The sequence below is a fragment of the Myotis nattereri genome (assembly GCF_964212035.1).
Source record: "Myotis nattereri genome assembly, chromosome: 11".
NCBI lineage: Eukaryota > Metazoa > Chordata > Mammalia > Chiroptera > Vespertilionidae > Myotis > Myotis nattereri.
Window position 1 is genome coordinate 12716389 of NC_138086.1, and position 27398 is coordinate 12743786.

The window sequence follows — 27398 nt, forward strand, 5'->3', positions numbered from 1 at the left end:
GACCCTGCTCTGTGCGTGACAGGGGTTGGCGCCGTAACCTCCCCATTGACCCTTCCTTGAGTGTCACGGGGGCGGTGCCCCAACCCCCCAATCGGCCCTACCCTGAGCGTGACTGAGGGTGGCATTGCGACCTCCCAATCTGCCCTGCTCTGTGCATGACGGGGCAGCGCCCCAACTCCCCAATCGGCCCTGCTCTGAGCCCGACCAGGGGCTGCACCTAGGGATTGGGCCTGCCCTCTGCCACCCAGGAGCAGGCCTAAGCCAGCAGGTTGTTATCTCCCGAGGGGTCCCAGACTGCGAGAGGGCACAGGCCAGGCTGAGGGAGCCCCCCTTCTCTCCCGAGTGCACAAATTTTTGTGCACCGGGCCTCTAGTCCTATGTAATAAAAGCCTAATATGCCCATAGACCAAACAGCCGAACAATCGTTGGAATGACTGGTTGCTATGATGTGCACTGACCACCAGGGGGCAGATGTTCAATGTAGGAGCTGCCCCCAGCCCGCAGGTCCCAGGCCAGCCAAGGCAGGTTCCAGCGGGGGCCCTCCCCCCGATCACCCCACAGAGGGAGGCGACTGGTAGCTGTGGTGGGGGGAATGGCCAGCAGGCAAACAGGCAGTGCTGGGGGATGGGGCTGGCTGGTGAGCAGGCCAGCGTTGCCCCCAATCACCCTGCCAGTCGCCCCCTGGCAGCAGCAGGGGGCGGGGTGGACGAGAGATCGGCACCAGGCTGGCGCCAGTGGGGGGCACCCCCAATTGCCCCACTGTTCTCCCCACAGATCTGCCTTGATCGCCAGCCAGGCCTAAGTACCCTACCCATGCACGAATTTCATGCATTGGACCTCTAGTGTTGAATAAGAGTGAGGAAAGCAGCCATCCTTGTCTTGATTCCAATCATGGGATATTCAAAGCAACAAAAAGCAAGAACCTAAAACCAACAAGCCTATAATTTAAAATTGCAGGAGAAAAAGCTGCTCATATAAGAAAAACCTAAACGAGTTTGTGTCACCAAACCAGTATTACAAGAAATGTTAAAGGGTAAAGAAGAAAGAAGGAAAAGAGAAGAACAAAGAATTATAGTAAAAAAAAAAATAAAATGGCAGTAAATGCATACCTGCCAAAAATCACTTTAAATGTAAATGGCTTAAATGCTAATATATGTTGTCTACCAGAGACCCGCTCAGAACAAAAGGTACACACAAACTAAAAGCAAAGGGATGGAAAAAGATATTTCATGCAAATGAAAATGAAAAGAAAAGCTGGGATAGCAATACTTATACCTGACAAAATAGATTCCCTTTTCATTTTGCTGATGGTTTCTTTGCTGTACAGCAAGCTTTTAGTTGATGTTGTGCTGTAAGTTTATTTTTCCCTTTGTTTCTCTTGCCCGAGGAGATATACCAGAGAAATATTTCCAAGCCAGAGCCTTCGAGGGAGATACTCTCCAAAGGCCTCTGTTCCAAGCAGCTCTCCACTCCTCCCCATGGGACTGAGCTCAGCGGGGCGGAGCTCAGTAGAAAAGACAGGTCAATGAGTCTTCCATTGGGGGGAATAGAGCAAGCTGAGCTCCTGGGGAGATAGCAGGGGTTCCCCCTGTGATGTAGCCACACAGCCCAGCACCTGCCCATCTGATTCCCTGACAAAAGCTTCCTAAGGAGTTGAGTTCCAAAGGTCACTGCTCTGCACAGAACTTGGATTCCCCAGGGTGACTGTCCTCAGCAGGGTGGGGCCACAGGGAGGTATGTGTGTGGAGGGAGAGAGGGGAGGCGCCAGCTGCATGCAAAGTGGGGAAGAATGGTCCCCTTTCCAAAACTAATCATTAATCATTGAGTTTCCACTAAGAGCTTCTGTAGAAAAAGAGCCCCTCGAAGGCCCCTGCGGAGTGCAGTCAGCAGACCCCTCTGCAGGATTTGAGCATGGCACCGTGGTGTCCTCAGAAGGTGGCACAATGAGTAGTGTACTGCCCAGGCTGGTGCTATAATAACAGGAGTGCTTAACCCTGAGGAGGTGGCATCTGGGTCTCTAGCAGACTCCCTTCTCTCCCAGGTGGACTGAATCCCAACTGGTTTTTACCACCAGATGCTATGTGGGCCCCTCTTCCCATCTCTGTTGCTTCAGTCAGGGATCCCTGCAGGGGGTTGAGCCCACATGCTCCTGGGGAAGGGAGTTTCGCAGTCGAGATATCCCTCTGGCTTCTGCGTCACTGCATGTGTGTGCAGGGGAGTCCTTTCTATGTCTTCACCCTTTCTACCAGTCTCTATGCGGCTTCTCTGTAAATTCTTGGTTACTAATACTTCAGTTTAGCTGGCCTTCAGCCGGTTATTCAGGTTGATTGCTCTATAAGTTAGCTTTAAGTCCAGTCTGGCACCAGGAGGAGGTGAGTGCGGCTTCCTCCTGCTCTGCAGCCATCTTCACTAATGTGTTTTATGAGCATTTTGGCCACAATTTAATAAAAATGCTACTTCTGTTTAAAGAAGAAATAGGTCAAAACCTCTGATTTCAGGAGCAACATGTAGAGTGGCAAGATCCCAGATCTACATCTTGCTCCAGTCCTGGCCAACTGCAGGACTCTGACCTGCAGCCCTGCCTTCCACCCTCAGCTTTATCACCTACAGCACAATTACCTCAGGGTCCTATGGAGTAACACATTTACATCTATAAAATTCCCCCAAAATGGTTTTTAAAACAGGAGTTAGCTATTAAATGTTTTTTAAATAACCATTAACTACTCTCTATAATAATAAAAAAAATCACCAACTAATAAAATTTGATTAACTTGAACTTCTAAAGTTATGACTCAAATTATTTTCCTGACTAAAAGATTCACTAATTTATGGGGGGTGTAGAAATTAGTAACAAACGCAATTGCATAATTATATTTGTGTGTTATACACACAATACATACACACATACACATATAAATACCTGTTCATAGATTACATAAATATTTAGGGTATATTTTAAAGGTTTTTGAAAGCTGAAAAGTACAAAACCATAACTAAATATCACAGCTTTATTGAACCCATTGGCTTTTGAAAGGTTTCTAGTCCTAGAAATAAGCTAGAAGGAGGGTGGAGGGGGGGACTGTATTTGAGCAAAGCAGGGCACTCAGCAACAACTAGCCCCTCTGTCAGAGTCAGAGCAGGGGTGTATTTCTAATCCTTGTCAGCATCTCCAGCATCAAACTGAAGCAGGCACATCACAGGATCAAAAAGAAACACACGTACAAATGCATTTTTCCTGCCCCCTAACAGCCTCCCCACATACGTAAAATATTATCACACGGGCACATCGTTTATAAGCACAGCCAGGGATGCTGCACAGACATTTAATAGAATTAGCTTCTGCAGCTGCGAGGAGTATGGTTCTATCTCTTTGGAAAGGAGCCTGGGCTTCTCCTGCAGGTAATTATTTCTAGTATCACTGGGAAAAGCTATGTTTTCCAGCAGAAAATCTAAACTGGGAGGGTAACCGAGAGACTGTTTGGCGTGGGCTCCAGAGGAGGAGAACATGGTTGGACATGAGTAAAGTATATTTCAAAAGACAAATTACCTGACCAGTGGTTCTCCGGCTTTTTGGTCTCAGGACCCTTTATAATCTAAAAAATTATTAAAGGCCCAAAGAACTTTTGTCTATGTGGGTTATAGCTATTTATCTTATTAGAATTAAAACAATGTAAATCTACTTATTATTTTAAAACTATAACAAATCCATCGCATATTAACATGAATATGTTTTATCACTATATTTTCCAAACCAAACAAAGTTAAGTGAGAAGAATGGCACTATTTTATATTTCTGCAAATTTCTTTAACATCTGGCTTAATGCATAACAGATTTTCATATCCGCCTCTTCATTTGATCTGTTGCAAAGTCATACATCATGCAGCCTCTGGGAAACTCCAATGTATACTCATGACAGAAAGGGATGACATAAGAAAATAATGTCTACGATTAAGAAAATTGTTTTGATCTCCTGGACTACTGAGAAAGGTCTTGGGGATTCTGAGGATGCTGGACAGCTCTCAAGATGGTCTGGACCAGTGGTTCCCAACCATTTTTGGTCTGGCCCCACCTAAGCATCTCTAAATCCTGATGCACCCCTCCCCCCACCCCCCCCACCCCCACCCCCCCGTGACTTATAATTGTCCTAATTTCTCCTATTCACATGGAGGAAGCCTAAAAGGCCATTCACTTGGTCTAAACAAGCTTCCAAAGAACACTGCATCCACGAAAAAGAAAAGTACTGAGGAAGAAATCACTAAGAAATTGTTAAAAAATAATAATTACATGGAGTGTTATGAAAAAAATAACAAATAAAGTTTCAAAACATATAAGAGAAAACTGAAATGCATAAATGTCACAATATACATTTATATACTGTATTTGAGGCCCCTAGAACCATAAGAAATGCAAAAAAATCACTATTAATAACTCATTCTTGAATAGCCCCCCTCCCCCCAAAAAAATCAAATTGCCCCCCTATGGGGTATGTGCCCCACGTTGGGAACCACTGGTCTACACTCTACCACTCTCTGTCTCTATTTTCCCTCTATCCCTACCCTTTCATTAAGTCTTCCACAAGACTTCAGACATGTACCAGTTTTGCTACAGAGAATGAAGAGCCCTCTGTATACACTGGTGCTAGAAAGTTAGTGAGAGAACAGCAACCCTCAAACATCCAAGGTCACTGTGGTGGTAGCCTCAGGACCCTAAAAGAACCTGCCCCACACCTTTCCAAGAATAAAGTCTCAAATGCACAGCTATGGGCTTTTGGGGGAAACCCTTCTTCCCACCAGCAGTCGCATGCATATGAATGCATAAGAAGGGGGAAGGGCCAGGGGAGTGCACAATTATATGCCACATGCAGAAAGCTAGAGACACTAACTGGTGGGGTCAGATAAAAGATTACTCCCCCCACCCCCCCACCCATGATGGTTGAAAAATAACGGAGGTACTAAAGAGAATATAGAAAATCAAAGCATAAAAACCAGAACAGGAACCAGTAGAAGTGTTTTTGGTGGGAAACAGGCTCTCCAAAGGGATCTCAAGAAAGGCATTGCAATGACCCACCCGTGGGAGACTGTGGTGTGGAAAGGTTTATTTGTGATGCAAAATAAAGGAGTCTCCCTCCTGGTTCCCCAATGTCCCATCTCTGCCCGTCCTGCCATGAAAATCAGGGCCAGAAACACAGTCAATGTCCAGAGATCTTGTGTCATATTAATGCTTAGTCCAGTCCAGCGTACAGCCAGCTTAGCTTGTTGTCCCGGCGGCAATCCATTGCTTTGTTACTGTACCCAGTCTCCTGTGCTTTGAGGGGTCCGGGAAAGGGAAATTACTTTGACATTCCAACCATATGTTATCACAGATGCAAAAAGACACAGAAAGGCTCAATTAAGGTAAAGATTGACCTTTGTCAGGGAAGATACTGGCCTAGGACATGACTACCCACCATAAACTGCTTTTAGCTAAAAAATCTTAATTTCAGACCATCCTTTGTGGTTATGTTTGGTCTCTGAGTTTGCAAGGTCGCTGCACAGGCCTCCCCTGAGCTACTAGTCAGGTTAGCAGGTCGCTCCTTTTCCTCCACCGTATCTCCTCCCAAGGAGAAGGGTGAGGATGAAATGAGATAATCCACAGAAAGTGCGAAATAGCTCTCCTGGCAGACAGGGCTCAGTAAACAAGAGCAGCCGTTTACTAGAGTTTGAAACACATTATCCCCAAATCCTCTGACACTCCTCCCAGGTGATGAGGCCTAGGTCTCTTCTCCTTGAATCTGAGCCCTGTGACTACTTAACAGATAGAATATAATGGAAAATGACTTTGTGACTGAGACTTTAAAGAACTGGCAGATTATCCTATTTCCTGAGTCTTGGGATGTTCGCGGGTGGATCCCAGTCACTTTGTGACAAGGAAGTCCAAGCCGTCCATGGAAAAGAACCCAAGCCGCCAGCGCTCAGCCCCCACTGACCCCCTCCCCCGCCCCCACTGATCCCCTCCCCCACCCCCACTGATCCCCTCCCCCACCCCCAGAGAATCAAACAATGAGGGAGCCAGCATTTGGAAGTAGCTCCTCCAACACCTCACCACTCCCTCAGCCACATGAGATGTGGATCATGAGCTGGCCCCACCAGGCCCAGCCTAAATTGCAGATCTGTGAGCAAAATGACTGAATGTTGTTGTTTAAAACCATTATGTCGTGGGGTGGTTTGTGGCAAAGCAATAGATGACAAGCAGGAACATGTCATTATCTTTGCAGACTTTCTTCTCTCTAGCAGAGAGGATCGCAGGTTAGGATCTGTAAGAGTGTTCATAATAAGATTCAGACATTTCCAGAGGGGAAATCCTCCCAGGAGATTTCTTCCTGTGAATAAACACAGAACTCCCTGGGAAAGAATTCATTTTAATCTGAGAAAAATACAACTCACCTAACCCACAACAGAGTTGTGGCAGAACCCTAACAAACTGAAGCTTTGATAAACATAATGGAGCTTTATAAAAAAAAAATCTCTACAAAGTCAGGAGTACAAATAGCAGTTCTGCTTTATAATGATCTCAAATAACCCAATGAATGCTAAATAGGGGAGCCTAACATCCACTTTGCAAAGCAAGGAATCAGGAGGCCACCATCTGCATCTAAGGAAAGAGAAGGAGACAGCATAGCAATTGGTATACACACACACACTCAGAAATAACTTTCGGGTTGTTGCACAAAATCTAGGGACTAAAACAGGGGAACATGGTTATTTTCCCTTTTTGCTGTTGCTGTTGTGAATCCTCACCCAAGGATGTTTTTCCATTGATTTTTAGACAGAGTGGACGAGAAGGGGGAGACAGAGAAAGAGAAACATCAGTGTGAGAAAGACACATCGATTGGTGCCTCCACACATGCCCTGACTGGGGCCAAGGATCAAGCCTGCAACTGAGGTATGTGCCCTTGACCAGAATCGAACCAGGGACCCTTCAGTCCGCAGAACAATGCTGCAACCACTGAGACACACTGGCTAGGGCATTATTTTCCTTTCATTAAATGTATTTAAAATGTTAACATTCTGCTGTTACTAGCATTGTCCCTGATATATTTTTACACAGCCCTTCACAGTGGGTCTTAGAAACATATCAGTTATGGTACTTAATGATAATGCAGAAGAGCATCATTGATCTTTTAATTAGGGTACATTTCATAATGCCCAGTACTTCACTGCTGCACTTATCACAAATGGGGCTTGTCAGCCATGGCTAGGCTCCTCCCCTAGAAAGTAAGTCCCATGACTGTGATAGGGGGAAGGGTATGCACAGTTGTTTAATGATTCTTTGCTTTACTAACTATAGATAAGAGGTGTTCTTACAGACGCTGGGAAACAGGAGACTGTGTTGCAAGGAGAAAAACAGAGCTGTAAAAAGACAAGAGATGCCTCAGAGTCCAGATGGGTCCATAACTCAGAAAAGAAAATACATTTTGGGAACAAACAGGACAGGTTTTGATTTGGTTGCTGTGCCTGGATGCTGACCCCCTCCAGGAGTTTGCCTCAGGAATGCTGATCATTCTCCAGTCACAGGTATGGGTGGAGCTGTTTTTAACACCATTGAAAATTAACTACCTTGTTATCGAACTTCAAGATCCTAGAAGGAGACATACAGATCACAGACCATACAGTCCTTATCCTGCCCCTCCTCCCCCTTGCATGTAGCCTTACTTCCTTATCCTAATAATAGACAAACATGATAATTGACCGTACCTTCGCTACACCTCCCATTGGCTAATAAGTGTGATATGCAAATTAACCAACAAAGATGGAGGCTAATTTGCATACTGCAGGCAGGGCGGGACAGCGCAAACTACCATCCAGGCCCCCCTGTGTGACCCCAGAAGCCGCCTGCCAGCTGCCCTTGATCAGATCCGATCCTGGGCCACAGGCCGGCAACAGAAGCTCCAGAAGCCACCTGATATGGCAGTAACTCTATCAGTAAGCACTCTGAAAGTCAGTGGCATAAATGCACCAATTAAAAGACAGATTATGAGGGTGAATCAAAAACAAAACCCACTTTAAATATAAAGACACATATAGATTAAAAGTAAATGAATTAAGCTGCAGCCTGTTTTGCTCAGTGGATAGAGCATTAGCCCATGGACCATGGACTGAAGGGTCCCAGGTTTGATTCCAGTCAAGGGCATGTACCTCAGTTGCTGGCTTGATCCCCAGTCCCTATCAAAGCATGTGCAGGAGGCAACCAATCAATGTGTCTCCCTTTCCCTCACTCTCTCTAAAATTCAATGGAAAAATATCCTTGGGTGAAGATTAACAAAACAAAATAAATGGATTAAGTAACATTAAAGAGATTATAAGAAAAATATATTCCAAATTTTGTTAGTTGTATAATGGTTATGTTTAAATTATTAACACCTAAGAAATTGGGTGAAGGGTACATATAATATGCTGTAGTATTTTATAGTTTTTTTTACATGTATGAGATTATTTCAAATTAAAATATTAAAAAATTAAAAATTAATAAAATATTAAATGAAATGTGTATGCATTACATGAAAAATCTCCTAATTGCTTCTAGCATAATTTATTAAATTGTGCTAAAATTTACAAGGGTTCAATTAAAAAATATCTTAATTCTAAATGATATAATAGAAAATATATAATAGTGCAGTTATAAGCACTTATCTGAAAATACAAATTTAAAGAAGTGAATTTAAAGAAGAGATTAGCCAAAGAAAATGTATGCACAACACCTGGACACAGACAACAGTATGGTGATGGCCAGAGAGAAGTGGGGGGCAAGAGCTGGGTAGAGGGGGCAAAAGGGGAAATAGGGACATCCTATATAATATAATACAAGGCTAATATGCACATTGACTGAATGGCAGAATGACTAGTTGCTATGATGTGCACTGGCACCAGGGGGCAGATGCTCAATGCAGGAGCTGCCCCCTGGTGGTCAGTGCACTTCCATATGGGGGGTGCCACTCAGCCAGAAGCTGGCTCATGGCTGGCCAGCGCAGTGGTGGTGGCAGGAGCCTCTCCCACCTCCGTGGCAGCACTAAGAATGTCCAACTAACAGTTTAGACCCAATCCCTTGGGGGCCTAAGCCTTTAGTCGGACATCCCCCAAGGGCTCCCTGGCTGCTAGAAGGATGTCTGACTGCAAGCTTAGGCCTGATCCTCCGGGGAGTGGGCCTAAGTCGACAGGTGGACATCCCCCAAGGGGTCCTGGACTGCAAATGGGTGCAGGCCAGGCTGAGAGACACCCCCCCCCCCCCACGAGTGCACAAATTTTTGTGCAACAGGCCTCTAGTCCATATATAATCAGCCAGCTGGTAGGGGAGGTTAGAGCAGAATTTGTAGGATGACCTGCTGCTCTCTACACTGCCAGCACTTTTGGAATAAATGCTCATATATGATTCAACCCCATCTTTACTTAATTTGGCTCAAGTAGTGACAGGTGGCCCGGACCTGTTTTGTGTCCAGTTTCAACTACAGGGAATGTCTAGTTTAAGGCCCAGCAAATGGCATGACAGAATACACTCCATAAATATTTGTTGGGTGAATGTTGAATGACTAGCACTAAAAAGGCAATTTAAAGAACTGAAGTTTATGATTCCTAGATTAAGTATGAATTCACATGAAGCAGAAACACAATATCCTAAAAATAAATAAATAAATAAATAAATAAATAAATAAATAAATAAATAAATAAGGTTTAGACCTCAACACTGAAATTGCTTTAGAAGTAACTGGTTACTGTCACAAGTTAGAGAAAATAATAAGCTCTTATGTTGGAGGAATTATTTTTATTCACAATCTCCTCTCCATCTATTCAAGTCCTTTTAATACTCCCCAACAGGATGTCACCTACATTCAGATTTATCTACCACAATTCAGAGTTTTACAAAACCCATCCATTAATAAATGTCAACTGCAATTGCTTCCTCAGAACCATTCTCTCCCTTTTTCTGTCAACCTGCTTCCAAAGTTGTTAACATACTAGTAATCTCCCTTAAACACTGTTTTTATCACATCCTTTCCCACCTCAGAGCCTACGTGAATCTCAATTGTCAACTGTTTGAAATTTAAATTCATTAAGAGTAAATGAATGGATTAGAAAACTGTGGTACATCTACACGATGGAATACTATGCTGCTGTAAAAAAGAAGGAACTCTTACCATTTGCAACGGCATGGATGGAACTGGAGAGCATTATGCTAAGTGAAATAAGCCAGTCAATGAAGGAAAAATACCACATGATCTCACTCATTTATGGATAATAAAGACCATTATAAACTTATGAACAAAAATAGATACAGAGGCAGAGCTGCCTCGAACAGACTGTCAAACTACAGCAGGAAGGCCGGGGAGGGTGGGGGGGCAGGAAGGGGGTAGGAGATCAACCGAAGGACTTGTATGCATGCATATAAGCATAACCAATGGACACAAGACACTGGGGGGTAGGGGAGGCCAGGGGATTGTCAAGGGCGGGGGGAAAAAAAAGGAGACATATGTAATACTCTTTGTAATACTTTAAGCAATAAAAAATATATATTTTTTAAAAAAAAAGAGTTTGACACATTAACAATTCCCATTAAGGGTTTCCAAAGCTCTTCCATTAATTGTCCTACCTGCCTGTGGGGAAGCACGAGACTTGACTGGAAAGTCTGTAAGGAGGAATCTCCAAAAGGTCGGCGGCCTCTAGGGGGACCTTGCCGAAGGCAGCAGCCCCTGCCTTGACTTTTCCAAACAAGTCTGAGCCCCCGGGTGTTTTACTAGAATCTTTATATTTAGACTTCAAAACGTCCTTGCTTAAAGGACACTGCAGATGCATGTGTCTTCTCAAGGGTGCTTACCCTGCTGATAGTATATAATAGTTAATTTTAGTTCAAGCTGTTGTTACAAGAAAAGCCTAAGGAGGCGGGCAAACAGGGCTGTTTGGTTGCTATAGCCAAGCAGTCCCTTAGCCTCTCTTTCACAGAAACATGTGTCAGAGTAATCCATTCATTCGTTGCTCAGGGTCTGCTGGTCAGTCCCAGCACCTACCACCTCTCCAAACCAAACTCATATCTTATTTCCACCTGCCAAATGAGCACAAAAATGCATAGAACCTCTGATGTAGCTAAGCAGAGATGATGGATGATGTCTTCTCAATCACAACAGTGAAGTCTCATTATTTTGTCATGACACTCCAGAAGAAGGCCCAATGTACTTTTCAGAGTGGCTATGAAAGATTTACCCCCCGTCATTCATGGGAAGAGAGTCATCAATAGAAAATCATTATCAACTCTAAGTTAACTTCTAGGCATTACTTAGGGTTTTATATAAAACTAGAGGCCCAATGCATGAAATTCATGCAAGCGTAGGCCTTCCTTCCCCCAGCTGCCTGCAGGAGCTTCCCTCTGGCACCTGGGACCTGGGCTTCCCTTGCAGCCCTAGCTTTGTATGGGAGGTCGTATGGAAGGACGTCCGGTCTAATTATCATATTACGCGTTTATTATTATAGATCATCTTATCTAAGACTACTAGATGCCCGGTGCACGAATCTGTGCACTTTGAAAGGAAATTAATTAGAAGAAATATTTTAATATCGCTATTCGCTATAACAGAAGTGCCAACCAAATTCACGACTGACAATGACAGATTGAAACACACATGTGCGATTGGTGCCAGCGAGAGCTTTATACGTATTGCACATGCGCGAGTCAACTTAGCCTTCTATAGATAAGAAGGCTAAGAATAAACTTGCTTAATTAGACCTGCTTCCTGATTTAGCCAAACTTTTCCCAGCCCAGTGAAGCACCCCAACTTCTCTTTCAGATAATTGTCAGCAACACAGCAGTAAATATCAGCATGTAGCAGATTATTATTGTAGATCACACAGGAAGAACAAAAGGTAAAATATTTAACTGCAGCAGTGTTTGACTATATTCTACGCCAGTGATGGCGAACCTATGACATGCGTGTCAGAGGTGACATGAGAACTCATTTTTTTGGTTGATTTTTCTTTGTTAAATGGCATTTAAATACATAAAATAAATATCAAAAACATAAATCTTTGTTTTACTATGGTTGCAAATATCAAAAAATTTCTATATGTGACACGGCACCAGAGTTAAGTTAGGGTTTTTCAAAATGCTCACACACCGAGCTCAAAAGGTTCGCCATCACTGTTCTATGCATCGAGAAAACCTGAAGTCATTTTCAAGGTCCACCATTTCTAACTTCTTTTTAGTCGGGTCAACCTACTCCAGGACTTCTGTGAGGATCAAATGCGATGAGGCATGGGAAAATGCTTCATAGACATTTGGTTACAGTGTGAAATGTTTGCACCTGACTATAAAACAAGTCATGTTCCTGGGCTAAAGAAACCGCAAGGAGGCTAGTTGCTAGGGGGAGGAAGCCGGGCGTTGCTACATGACTTCATTATCTGTATGGTCAGGCACTTAGCATATTAGCCTTTTATATATATATAGATTAGATCTATTGATTTAGCCTTTGTGAAGGGAAATGTGAACTTTCTTACAAAACCAATGACATATCTGCATTTCACTGCACTAATTATTAGGAATATTAAATTCATCATTGGTGGTGAATCTACATTATCATGATTATATAATCTGATTTCCCAAATTTTCTGCTACCTCTATTGATTGGAAGAATCAAAGGATTATATACCTCAAGAAAATCAGCACAACAGCCTTTCATGCAAACCAAACTAAATTCCTGTTTGATGACTCAATTTACCATCTGCCATTTTTTGGATGCAAGTGAAAACAGAAAAACAAGTTGATCAAATAGAAAAAAAAAATCAAAATAGGAAATGTAACTATAAGAGATAGCTCTAATGACTGAAATGTAGAAAGATAATCAGGGTATAAAACAGCAGCTCCTTAGCTACTGTATCCTTGTCCATTTCATAAATCTTCATTTCCTTAAACTTGGGTCATGCAGCATTCACACATGCTCCAACATGTCTGCATCCAGGAGACAGAATATCGTAAGTACAGAAAAGCACAAACTTTTCTGTACTTTGTGTGATAGAAGAAAACATTAAAAGATCAATGATGTTCTTCTAATATCATAATAATCGTTCAATAAGACCTTAGAAGTCTTTCAGGATTTACTTCTGTTTATAATTAGCTGCAGTCAATGAGAGGGAAGAGCAAATGAATGATTAAAGATAGAAGACTGTCTAATAAACAATTACGGGGTCACTTCCATTTCTGTGCAGCTTTTGATATTTACAACACATAACAGGAAATGTTATGGGAATTCACAGCATTTAAAGTAAATAAAGAATCTACGAATGACAACCTCCAGCTCTAGCAAAGTGCTTAACTTCACTACCATTGCCTTTGAAGCAGAGGCATGGTAAGAGCCAAGCTTAGGAGTCAGACAGAAAATGGCTTATTATGCTGAGCCTGTTTCTCTGTTCCTAAAAGTCAGGTACGATCGCCGAAACCGGTTTGGCTCAGTGGGTAGAGCGTCGGCCTGCGGACTGAAAGGTCCCAGGTTCAATTCCGGTCAAGGGCATGTACCTGGGTTGCGGGCACATCCCCAGTAGGAGATGTGCAGGAGGCGGCTGATCGATGTTTCTCTCCCATTGATGTTTCTAACTCTCTATCTCTCTCTCCCTTCCACTCTGTAAAAAATCAATAAAATATATTTAAAAAATAAAATAAAATAAAAAGTCAGGTATGATCACTGATCTCAAGGGATTTCATAGAGGTGCCAAGAGATAATGCATGCAAAGTGCCCGGCACATAATAAAAACCCAACCATGTTAAGTCCCATGCCACCTCCATGACCTGCTCCAACATCAGCCTATTGAAAACAGCAGATAAGCTCAGGATGGTCCTGAGCGCATGAGACAAAGGGAATCGCCCCTTTTCTTGATTTTGGTTTGTCTGCTGCCTAACCCATAATCCTGGGGTGGAGGGAGGGGGCTGAAGAAAAAAAAACTGTTTTAGTTTGAAAGGACTGAATCACCTCCCTCTTCCTCACTTTTACAGATGGCTGTGAACAGAGATCATTGTAAACAGCATTATTCATGCAAAATTTAAAATAATGCCACTGAAAATCAGAGGTTGAGCAGAATAAAGAATATGCTGCCTAAATATGGAGATGTGGGGAATGGATTGACATGCTGAGAATAAATGTTTATAGTAATCATAGGTCTAATTTTTATGCCATTCCTACACACATAACGTTAGTTTTAAAAATAACTAATGCCTATCATATTCCCAATACACTTTATAAGTTTCCAAAATTCCTAAGCCCTCCTTGGCTGGGGGGAGGGGAGGGGGCAGGGTGGGGACAGGTAGTTTTGCTCTAGAGAATGTTGTTATCTGGACAACACCTGACAAGTCACTCTTCTCTCTCCTGAGCCCGTGAAAATAATGCTATCCCCAGCTCTTTCCAGCCCACAGCCTTACCATCTGATTTCATGTTCCTGCATATTTTCCCACTCGCCGTGGGCTTGCTGTGAAGGTAAATTAATAGAGGAGCTTAGCCTTTGTTTCCATCTGGCAGCCTCCAACTCGAGGAGTACGGCATCCACCCTGAGGAATAAGAGGTAATGCTCACTTCCCGAGACAGGAAGCAGGCGGCCAAGATCTGTCCTACAGTTTTCAAAGTGTGAGACGGAGAAAGTTCAAGGGGAAATCTTTCCACTCAGACAGACTAGGATTCAACTACAAATATTTTCTCAAGCGCCTACTTGTACCAGATCCTGGACTAGGTGCTGTGTAGCACATTATCCCATTTGATCCTTACAATTCAAACAAAACCATAGCTCTGTATTAAGACCAGAGAGTTGAGATAATAAAGCACCTGTCAAACCGCATTTATGTAGGGATTTAAAGGCCACCTTAAAGGCAGAATGGCTGCAATGCCCAGACATCAGCAAATGGAGGTGTCATTTCCCCCTAACTTGAGTCTCAACTTCTACTGTGCGTAAACATTACTACCTCAAGATACAAAACCATGTTTAAAGTACTTTATGGATAAGTGCAGAGCTTCCCAAGGGTTTATCATCTGCCATGTTTTAACCATTAGAACCCAAAGCCATAGGAGCCACGTCTCCACTTTGATACAGGTAAGGTTTCTAGTACAGCACCTGACCCCACGACAGGACCCTGTCCATTGTCTGTTTTCCACAGAAGAATTTCATGGGAGAGTTCAGGGCTACTGAAGAGCTCGTCAGCTCTAGCATTTTTTAATTCTGCAGGGGGTAATTATGAGAACATAACCCCTGCCATTTTCCACTTAAAAATAGGCCACATGCCTGTGTTTGCTTATAGCGAAGTCAGACACTGCTGAAATATATTTCACATTCTTGTCAGGTCACCTTTGGCACCATGTGAAGCAATGTTCTGCTACTTTACCTAACCATATGTTGAAAAGCTTTTAAAAATTGATTTTATAACAAGTAAGCCTTTAGAAATATATAGTAATCCTAAAATCTGAAAGAAGAGAGCTTTTAACAATAAAATTCATTTAACTTAAATATCTAAACTGAAATGAGGTGAACTGGGCTGGAAAAATAAAACTGCAGATACCAATTTGCCTTTTTTAATAAAGTTCAAGTGGAGGACTTAACCTTCCCAATCCTATTTTAGGTGCACAACACCTTAACTAAAATCCATAGTCGGCTCATCTTAACAGTCTGAAGAAAAACACTGTTCACGGCTAGGTGACAAACGTGAGGAATGGGAAGCACATTTTCCACGCCTTCTTAAAGGGCAATAATTAGAAGCATTTGAAATGCTCACATTCCTTAGACAGTCACTATGGCATTCTGTCTTCGCTCTGGCTCTTCTGCAAGTTTTGTCCACCTAGCAGTGAGGGTGATCTTTGTAAATGCTCCCTTGAAAGTGGTGACACATTTTACATATCTACGCTTAATAAGTTAAAACGTTTAATGCAAAAAATACAACACTATATAACTGTGCTACGAGAGTGATCTTTTAGAAAACGCATGTCAAATCCCTGGCATCATCAAGCTTAAACACATCAGTGGCTACCCACCTGATGCAGGATGAAACCCAGCCTCACCTTTACCCTCCACACGGTCTGGTCCCAGCCCAGCTCTGCACCTTACACTGCGCTATTCTCTCTCTAACTCTGACTTCTCACAGTTCCTGTAAGTTGCCAACTCCTTCCTCTCTTAGGGTCTTTGTGTATGTGATCCCTTTGCCTGAACACTCTTTCCAACAACTGGATCCACGATATCCCTCCTCCAGGTCTCAGGGATGTCATTCCTCAGAGGAGCCTTTCCTGACCAACCTAGAGCACAACTGCTCCTAAACCCTCTCACAGCATTCTTTCCTTTTCTTCCATGAACATAATTTGTACCTAGACGGTTTGTTTACTGGTTTGATGTCAATCTCTCCCACTAGATCCTAAGATCCCCCAAGAACGAAATGAAATGCCCCGCGTTCCCCATCCCTGAAGTCCAAGACATGCCAAAGACAGTAAACATCAGCTGAATAAATAAGTGCAAGGATCCCCATCCTGTTCAAATACCATTGGAAATACGGGGTATAACCTTCCCTTTCTTATTTCATTTGTTCAACGATTATTTACATTTTGACTCAGAAAACTAGAGAGGAAGAAGGTGAATGCTCTTAATTTTTCTTTCCAAAACAACAACCAAAAACAAGAAAGGTAAGTAGGCTTTTGAGAGAACTACTTCAGCCCCTTGTTTCCTCTTATAATCAAGACACACAATCAGCAATGTGGCCAAGGAAATTCTGACCAGGTGGTTAAAATGTTGTCAGAATGCCTCAAGGCAGTGGTTCTCAACCTTGGCTGCACATTAGAAGGGAATCTTTTTAAAATCCTGATTTCTGGGCCTCATCCTCCAGAAATTCTGTTTCTTTGTTACTAATGTTGTGGTCTCACCCCATAACAAAGAAACAGAATTTCTGGAGGATGAGGCCCAGAAATCAGGATTTTAAAAAGATTCCCAGCCAAGGTTGAGAACCACTGCCTCAAGGGAACACCCTGTGTTTTCAGATCAGAAGGAGCTAATTCTAAAAAGGAACTATTAATTAAACTGACAGGACCCTTTTCAAGGGGTACAAAAATATATTCCTGATTTCGTCCCATTTGTAACCCTGAATCTATCTTCCACCCGGTGGGGGTCAAATAGTACATCATTGAGCTGGAAAAGCCCCATCTTTAGTTTGTTCTCAAAGATACCCTGATGAAAATGTTGCTCGAGTAACTTCAGTTGCTTATTAAATGGTAGTGACAAATATTTTGCTTTCACGGCACATCACCTTCACTTCTTAATATATGAAAAAGCATTATTTTACCTGGTATTCTATTTTTTTTCCTTCACTAACGGTAAATGTTCATCAGGAAAAAGAACTTATTGAGAAATATTTTTATAAAAATTGTAACAAAGTACCTGTTAGGTCTGATCAAATAATTGAATCGATACCCCCTTCCCTGGGAACTGACCTTCAGGTCACTTCACAATGGACATTCCACTTGCTTAGACCACATTGCACTTGCTAAGACCATTCTCTCTCCCCTCTGGAGTTTCCCAGAATCCAGACCTGCACAGAGAATTCTCCACCCAGAAAAAGCTCCCCTAGAGTCCTTTAAAAACCTCTGACTCCCCATCTTTGAGGCTGGAGCCATTTTGGGGCTCAGCCCATCTGGTTTTCCAGATGACCTAATAAATTCATAATTCTTCACCGCTTTTGGCCTTGTGCCTTCCTCCTTCAGCAACCCTAACATTGTACCAAGATATATACTGTAATTTCATAACACCTGTTAGGGTCGCGGAAAAGAGTTACGCACAAGGCCAAAAGTGGTAAAGAATAATAAATGTATTAAATCATCTGGAAATCAGATAGGCTACCCCCAAATGCCATCAGCACCCAGGAACCAGGAGTGGGAGTTTTTAAAGGACTCTAGGCGGGCTTTTTGGCAGGGAATTATCTGGGCAGGTCTGGATCCTGGGCAAGTCAGGAGGGGACAGTGACTGGTCTTAGTAAATGGAATGTGATCTAAGCAAAAGAATGTCCGTTGCGAAATGATCTAAAGGTCTGTTTCCCAGGGGAAGGAGTATTGGTTTGATTATTGGATCAGACCTAACAACACCCTCCTCCAAAAATCACATTTATGGACTGAACTAAAATGTGCATCGCCAACAATTCAATGATCTATGCAATTTTTATGATAATATGAAAATCAAAAGCATCAAGATAACATGATTTTAAAAGTAAAATAGCTTGGCATAAAATATCTTTTTAAACTTTCTAAAATTCTACCCCTGGCCAGGTGGCTCAGTTGGTTGGAGTGTCATCCCATACACCATAAGGTTGCAGGTTTGATTCTCAGTCAGGGCACATACCTAGGCTGTGGGTTCAATCCCTACCTTCCAGTCTCCCTCCCATCCTTCCTTCCACTCTCTCTAAAAATCAATGGAAAAAAATATTCTAAGTTGAGGATTAACAACAACAACAGAAAATTTCATGGTACAAATTAGGTATATTTATATCTTAAAAACTCCCACAACTTATATATTAGGTTCAAAAACATTTATTATATTCAGAAAAATATTACTTTTGCTTTCTTTTAATAAAACTGAATGCACTGCCCTGCCTGGTTTGGCTCAGTGGATAGAGTGTCGGCCTATGGACTGAAGGGTCCCGGGTTCAATTCTGGTCAAGGGCACATGCCCGGGTTGCGGGCTCAAACCCTAGTAGGGGACATTCAGGAGGCAGCCGATCAATGATTCTCTCTCATCATTGATGTTTCTCTCTCTCTCTCCCTTCCTCTCTGAAATCAATAAAAATATATCTAAAAAAAAAAAAAAACAACTGAATGTACTGAATAGCAGCATACTTATTACTGATAGAGTAGATTTTGACTTTTAATTTAGGAATAAGTTTAGCTCATAATATGAAATAAAAATAAAACTTTCCCATCCTCTCTCCTGCCCAATTTCTTTCTGGAGCATTGGCCAGACACTAAATTATACTCTATTATTAAAGGAAAAGGCAACATAATCACACATCTGGACCCAAATATTTAATTAGTTTCACCAGCTCCAGGGAATGCCCCAGAAGAATAACAGTCAATCAGTAAGTCACCCCAGTGAGGCTATGACAGCTATGACTAGTATATGAGTAGGACATTATTACGTATTCTTAACAATACAATCATCTAAATCAATCACGATTCTCAATTTAAAAAAAGACAATAAGCCTTAAGAATCTCCAAATACGCCCAGTTTGTGCATGCCATATTTTGACCTGACATAAGTAATAATCTTTTGGGGCTTCTTTTTTGTTTGTTTGATTTTAATCTATAAACCATCGGTTCTCAACATGTGGGTCGTGACCCCTTTGGGTTGTCAAATGACCCTTTCACAGGGATCGCCTAAGACCATCGGGAAACACATATATAATTACATATTGTTTTGTGATTAATCACTATGCTTTAATTATCTTCAATTTGTAACAATGAAAATACATCCTGCATATCAGATATTTACATTACGATTCATCACAGTAGCAAAATTACAGTTAGGAAGTAGCAACGAAAGTAATTTTATGGTTGGGGGTCACCACAACATGAGGAACTGTATTAAAGGGTCACGGCATTAGGAAGGTTGAGAACCACTGATATAAACAAAGGAGACTAGTATTACCCACTTGTTCCCCATAGGGGCAGTACCTAGAAGGCATTTTGGAAATAGGTGAGAGCATTTTCACTCTTCCCAGTGACTGGCACCAGGGGGCGGAGCTAGGGGTCTGCCATACATCCAGTAATGTCCCCAATAACTTCCAAATGTCCTTCTGTTCACTCCTTTCACTTGAACTTTCAGTATGCCTATTTGAGCCTAGAGAGGAACTCCTTTTCACATATTTCAGTTTTAACAAACACTGAATTTTCCAGGGACTCACCTCTCATGTTAATATGCACTTCTGCAATGGGGAAAAAGTACCCCACTATACTAGTAGTACTTTCAACAATAAAGATAAATTTTTTAAAATATGCACTTCTGTATGAAGTTTATCAAGAATCACCACTATTTCAGAAAATTCACCTCTCCCACCACAAATCTGCTCACTGTATCTGAGTCAACAACATGGCACATCTGGATCAGGATTCTTCTACAAAAGTTGCATTCAGGGCAACCCTATTAAGAGGTGCAAGTAGCTACCTACCTTCTCATGTCTTCCAGTAGAATCATGCCTGAGCACTTATATAATGAAATGTACAATGTTATGCTATAAATTTCTTTCCTGTTACTTTCTATCACAATTAGGGCGATATATTGGTTACTTTTAACACAACCTACTTACACGTGCAATTATCCATGAATTTCATTGCAGGATAGCAAGAGTAATACACAGTACTTCATGAAAATGAAACACTAGATCTGATAGGGATGCAAAACATTGACCTAAAATATCATGTAAGGCGCCTTGCATCTCCAACACTCCTTGATTCTGTGAAAAACTTTCACTTTGGCAAGCCCTGATCCTAAGTAACTCTTTACCTCTACTTTTACATTTGAAAGTATTGCAATTAAGTTAAAAAGAGAAATACATGTGGTTGCTAAGGTGATACATAAAAGTACGGACTCCACTACACTCTTAAACATCTGTGGGAGCAGTGGAAAATGTCATGGCGATGATGCCTTTTACAGGTTAATAGAGACAGACAGAAGAATAACTAAAGCAGCCCTGCCCCGTATGGCTCAGATGGTTGAGCATCGTCCTGTGCACCGAAAGGTTGCTGGTTCAACCGATGCGATGTTTCTCTCCTCACATCGATGCTTCTCGCTCTCAAATCAACTTTAAGAAAATCATGTATTTGAAAAAAGGAAAGAAAGGAAATACCTAAGGCAGAACTGGAACCTTCACATCCGTTTGGTCTCAAGAGGCTACCTATTGGCCTTACAGGTGATGGCGCCCTGTTCTCTCCTAGACTGGGGGTCATACAATTTAGTGATACACTTGCCTTAGCATTTCTCCCACAAGTTCATTCAAGAAAATATACATCTGCAAGCAATGCAAACGCTCCAAATGTGGAGCAGGACGAAAACCTCTCATAAACCAACTGCCCACGTCTACTTAGCAACACCTGTCATTCAAAAGGCAACACCTTCAGCTGAAACACTGGCTTGCAGATGATATAACTATACTCCCATTTTTCTGAGGCAATCATGCTCTGTCATCAGACAGGAATAATCCATATCCCCATTGTATTCATTTTTCAGTTTGTGAAAATGTACTGAAGTCTTTTTCAGGAACTGTGTCTCCCCTTCGCCACACACCTGGATTCTCAGCATATCCACCTTCTCCATTATGTCTGACCACCCTCCACTATTACCTCTTCCCCCCACCATATTAGTGCCAATCGGAGGCAATGATTTTTTCACATTCCTCAGATTTTTATATGTTAAAATGAACTCCCTAAGGCAAAGTTTGAGGAAGTACTCCCTGGTGAGAAAAGATATCCATACTCCACGTATAATAAATATACCCATCGTGTCAAAATGACCAAGAGCCAGGAAATATCTGATTGCATACAAAGTGCTAAATGTAAGAGAGAGAGGAAACAAGTTTAACTTTGGCTCACAAACCAAAACAACTGAAAGATTGGGAACAACCAGTTAGAAAATTCTTCATTGAGAAAGTTTAACAACATTTTTTTAAAAACAACAACAAACTGTATTAAGGTATTTAAGAAATATGTTAGAATATAATGCTTCACAAGCTACTATAAACATTTCAAAATTACTGTAAGATCAGATGAAAAAGTAACAAAACCATTTGAAGATAAATATAAACATTTAGTTTTTAACTCTTCTGAGTTTCTGAAAATAAGAATTTATAATTTATATAGGAAGGAAAAGGCTCTATTATCAGCAATATCTTTTACAAATGATTCTCTTAATTTTTCTTTACTGACCTCATAATACATGTAGGATACCAAATTAGCAATATTCTGAAAACTTACGTCTTTAACCAAATAAATGCATGAAACATAAAAGGACTGGGGAACCAAAAGCACTTAATTTTCAAGTTTCCCATAACTTCAGTGTTTGGATTTACAAAGATTACGGGTTGATGTCTGGAGTGCGTGCACATTTTAACATGAGGAAACATTTTAAATCTACATGATTGAGAAACTAAGAAAAAGAAGCTTCACCATTGGCCTTTTGACAAAAGAAGTTGCCATAGCAATGGGACTCGGCACTGGAAAGTTCTTACCCGCAGGGCCTCGATGACCAGGTCTCTGGCCTCCAGCTCCCCTTCCATCACGCTGAGGAGCATACGGAGTTCTGATTTACTGAGCGTGTCCACGTCAAACTCTTTTTTCTGTAACACAAATTTTTAAAAAACGATGAAAAAACTATTTTTAGGAACAACACACATGTCCATGTACGCAGCCCCTTTAGAAGGAACATGCTCTACCCAACCCCAACACACACAGATCTGCAGACACACACACAAGACACAGGTATGCAACAGATCATCTTTTGTCCCAGTGGCTCAGTAAATTCAAGAAGCACCGGGGCCTGTTTGGCAGCAGACAATCTATGCCCTGACCTTCAAAAAAAGGAGGGGTAGAAACCATTCACACCAACATAGTGAGTCTCTCCGCTAGGGAGATCTGTTTTCCCAGCCTGCCTGCACATCTAGGTTCAGAATGTCTTCAAATGGAGATGCAAACTGAAAATCCCTGGAATTTGTAACAAAACAGGCCCAGAGTATATTGGGGAGACACTGCAAGGATAGCCAAGAGAGCACAAGAAAATATTCCTAGAAGGGCCCTAATGGAAAGGCTCCTGGAAGGTTATTTAAATTCCAGATCATCCAATAACAACAGGTCATGTTTATAGAACACTGCAGCAGAGGCCATCAGCTGGCAGCCTTCAGCCAAATCTGGCCCACAGATGTGTGTTCCTTGGGCCACAAAGTGTTCTACCTTTTTATTCAGCCAACATTAAAAAATTCTAAAGGCCCTGGCCTGTGTGACTAAATGGTTACAGTGTTGGCCCATCCAACAAAAAGTCTCTTCACATTTGTATGGCACCCAGCGGTTTCCAAGGTATTCTCAAAGAGCCAAATCTATTCTGTAAGAAATCATCCTATGCATCAGTTAAGAAAACCACAACTCAGAGAAGTTGGATAATGTGCTCAGATCAGGCAACCAGGAAATGGCAGAACTACAGCTAAGGGCCTGACTTGTCTGCACACTTAGTGGCACAGTGCAAACGTTCCAGATGAAAAATACCGCCATTCTATCAATCAGCTAATAAGAACTACTTTAGCACTTATACACCTGACCCTACACCATCCCTTTAAGACAGAAGTAAACACAGAAAGCCCATAAATGATCCCAGGGGCTTTCAAACAGGCATGATCAGAAACTGGCCTTCTCAATTTCAAAGAAACCTTCTTCTGGAAGGTTATAATAATTTAAGGGGAAAGAAACCAGAAATAGCTGCTTCTTCAAAGGAAGACTTTAGGATTTTCCTTTTAAAATTGTTTCCTTTTGCACATACATTAGACCAGTGGTCCCCAAGTTTTTTTTGGCCATCCCCCACCTAAGCATCTCTAAAACCCTGATGTCCCCCGGATATAATTATATTTTGAAATATAATTATATTTTGAATATAATTCTTATTATTCAAAAAGTAAAGTCCTATTCACGTGGAGGAAGGCTAAAAGGCCATTAACTTGGTCTAAACAAGCTTCCAAAGAACATGGCATCCATGAAAGAGAAAAATAAAAGAACAAAAGGACAGTTAAAGAACTGAGGAAGAAATCACTAAGAAAGTATTGTTTAGGTGTGAGAGCGCGAGGGAGTGATAGAGGAGTGTGTGGACGTGTGTGGTGTGTGTGTATGAGCTAGGGACAGTTAGATTCCGCAGGTCTCCTAAGGGGCTGCTAAACCGGGCAGTCTTAGGCGGCGGAGTCCCGCTCCCTGCGCGGACACTCCTGGGCTGCCAGCACGGGCACAGAGACCACGCCACCTTGAGAAACAGAGCTGCTTGAGACTAGGATCCTGGCCTCAGCACCACCCAGTCTGGTCTCAGACGCAAACCAGGACCCTGCAGCCACTGGGGACACAGACCTGCGACCACAGCTACAGACCCACGGACACCAAGAGTCCAGAAATCCCCGCAGCAGATCCGTGAGCAACAGAGCCCATCCCCCTCCGCGCAGGCTTGCGGGCAGTGCCATAGTAACTGGTAGACCCACCCCTTGCCCAGGCCTCAGTGCTGCTGCAGGAACCTTAGCCTGGAAGTGCGAGAACACCGGGAACTGGTCCCGCGCAGCACGGGCCCCAGGGCCCCGATTCTCCGGGCAGGAGGCAGCACCAAACACCAGTGACTTGACTGTGTTTCTTATCATCTGCGCCTGGGATCCCTGATTCCCTGTGCATTCACACTAAGAGCCAGTGACTCCAATTCTTGGTGCATGTGCACACAGGGACCCTGATTCCCAATGCGAGGCTGCGCGAAGCAACAGAGACTCTGATACTGGATTCTTGGGGAACTCTGACTCCTGGCGCACGCTAGGGGGGCTCTGATTTGCAACACTCTCCAGGGGGATCTGTTTCAGCACGGTGCAGGCAGGGTCCCTGATTCTAAGAGCGCCCACGAGGCCACATTGAGCGCTGGTAACACTGACTCTGAGCGAGCCTGGTTCCCACCAACCCACCACAACCACACATCTTAGTGTCAGAGCTCTTCAGTGACATTAGGGTGGTGCGAAGCTCCCACTGCACATGGCCCAGGCCCCAGCAACTCGACGTTTGAACCATCTGGAGATAATGAGAATGGGGAGACAACACAACCCCCAGAGGAAAGAAAATGAGGAGTCGCCAAGAAAGGAAATTAATGAGATTGAATCATGCAACATTACAGAAAAAGAATTCAGAGTAATGGTTGTACAATTCATTCACAGGATGGATGAGAAAATCAACAACCTATGCAAGAATCAGGAAGAAATGAAAAGTGATATAGCTACAATCAAAAACACCATGGAAGGTATCAACAGTAGACTAGAAGAAGCCGAGGACCAAATTAGTGAGTTAGAAGATAGGTAGAGAAACAAGCTCAATCTGAACAGCAACCGGAGAAAAAAATTAAAAAGCAGGAGGAGAGCCTAAGGGAGCTTTGGGACAACATGAAACGAAGTAACATACACATAATAGGGCTGCAAGAAGGACAAGAAGAGCAACAAGGATTAGAAAATCTATTTGAAGAAATAATGACAGAAAACTTCCAAGATATGGGTAAGAAAAAAGTTATACAATTACAGAGAGTCCCAAGCAAGATGAACCTCAAAAAACCCACACCAAGACACGTCATAATAACGATGGCAAATGTACGCAACAAAGAGAGAATCTTAAAGGCTGCAAGAGAGAGACAGAGAGTTACCTACAAAGGCTCCCCCATCAGATTATCAAATGATTTCTCAACAGAAACACATCAAGCTAGAAGGGAATGGAAGGAGGTATACAAAGTGTTGCAAAGCAAAGGACTGAATCCAAGAATACTCTATCCAGCAAGACTATCAATCAAAATTGAAGGGGAAATCAGGGGCTTTGCAGACAAAAAAAGGCTAAGGGAGTTTATCACTACCAAGCCAGCAATGCAAGAAATGCGAAAGGGAATGTTGTAAAAAGAAGAAACATAAAGGTAAGAAAGAACACAGGCACAAAAATAGAAATGACTACAAGCAAGTCCCTTTCAATAATAACTTTAAATGTAAACGGACTAAATGCTCCAATCAAAAGACATCGAGTGGCTGAATGGATAAAAAGACATGACCCACATATATGCTGTCTACAAGAGACCCACCTCAGAACAAGGGACTCACACAGACTGAAAGTGAAGGGATGGAAAAATATCTTTCAAGCAAATGGAAATGAAAAAAAATGCTGGGGTAGCAATACTTATATCTGACAAAAGAGACCTCAAAGTGAAGGCCATAATAAGAGATAAGGAAGACCACTTCATAATACTAAAGGGATCGATACAACAAGAGGATATAACCCTGATGAACATATATGCACCCAATGCAGGAGCACCCAAATTCATAAAAAGCCTCCTGGAAATAACAAGGGAGAGGTCAACAACACAAGCATAGTAGGGGACTTAACCACACCACTGACATCACTGGATAAATCCTCGAGACAAAAAATCAGCAAAGAAACAGCAATCCTAAATGACTAACTAGATCAGATGGACTTAGTTGGCATCTTCAGAACATTTTACCCCAAAGCCACGGAATATACGTTCTTCTCAAGTGCACATGGGAGATTTTCAAAAATAGACCACATATTGGGTCACAAGCAAAGTCTCCCCAAATTCAAGAAGACTGAAATCATACCAAGCATCTTCTCAGACCACAATGGCATAATATTAGAAATAAACTACAATAAAAACAATCCAAAAAACTCAGAAGCTGAATAGCATGCTACTAAATAATGATTGAGTTATCAATGAGATCAAAGAAGAAATTAAAAACATCCTGGAAACTAATGACAATAACAGCACAACAATCCAAAATTTATGGAACACAATGAAAGCAGTCCTGTGAGGGAAGTTTATAGCACTACAGGCCTACCTCAAAAAAACAAGAAAAAATCACAGTAAATCATTTAACTCTACAACTCAAAGAATTAGAAAGAGAGCAACAAGAAAAGCCCAGAGTGAGCAGAAGGAAGGAGATAATAAAGATCATAGCAAAAATAAATGACATAGAGATGAAAAAAAACAATACAAAAGATCAATGAAAGCAAGAGCTGGTTCTTTGAAAGGATAAACAAGATTGATGAGCCTCTAGCCAGGCTCACCAAGAAGCGAAGAAAGAGGACTCAAACAAAATTAGAAATGAAAGAGGCGAAATAACAACAGACCCCTCAGAAATTCAAAGAATTGTTAAAAAAATATTGTGAACAACTCTACTCTAACAAACTAGAGAACCTGGAGGAAATGGACATATTCCTAGAAAAATACAATCCTCCAAAACTCAATCCGGAAGATTCTAAAAATCTCAATAGGCCAATAACTATGGAAGAAATTAAAGCAGTCATCAAAAAGCTCCCAGCAAACAAAAGCCCGGGGCCAGATGGCTTCACAAGGGAGTTTTACCAAACATTCAAGGAAGAACTAAAACATATCCTCCTCAGACTATTCCAAAAAATTCAAGAGGAAGGAACACTTCCCAGCTCATTCTATGAAGCCAGCGTCACCCTAATACCAAAACCAGATAGAGACAACACAATGAAAGAGAATTATAGGCCAATATCCCTCATGAACATAGATGCCAAAATGCTCAACAAAATTCTAGCAAATCAGATCCAGCAATACATCAGAAAGATCATACACCATGACCAAGTAGGATTTAT

At 42.1% G+C, this 27398-nt stretch overlaps 1 protein-coding gene across 1 annotated transcript in view; it reads right to left on the reverse strand.

Moving 5' to 3' along the window:
* LOC308526834 (cortactin-binding protein 2-like) overlaps positions 1–27398 on the reverse strand; it is a gene marked incomplete at its 3' end in the record, with an annotated part of 85859 nt that overhangs the window by 47892 nt on the left and 10569 nt on the right. The window contains exon 2 of the mRNA XM_081102069.1: positions 22241–22348. Coding sequence (XP_080958195.1) covers positions 22241–22348 — 108 coding nt within the window. The remainder of the gene's footprint in view (positions 1–22240; positions 22349–27398) is intronic.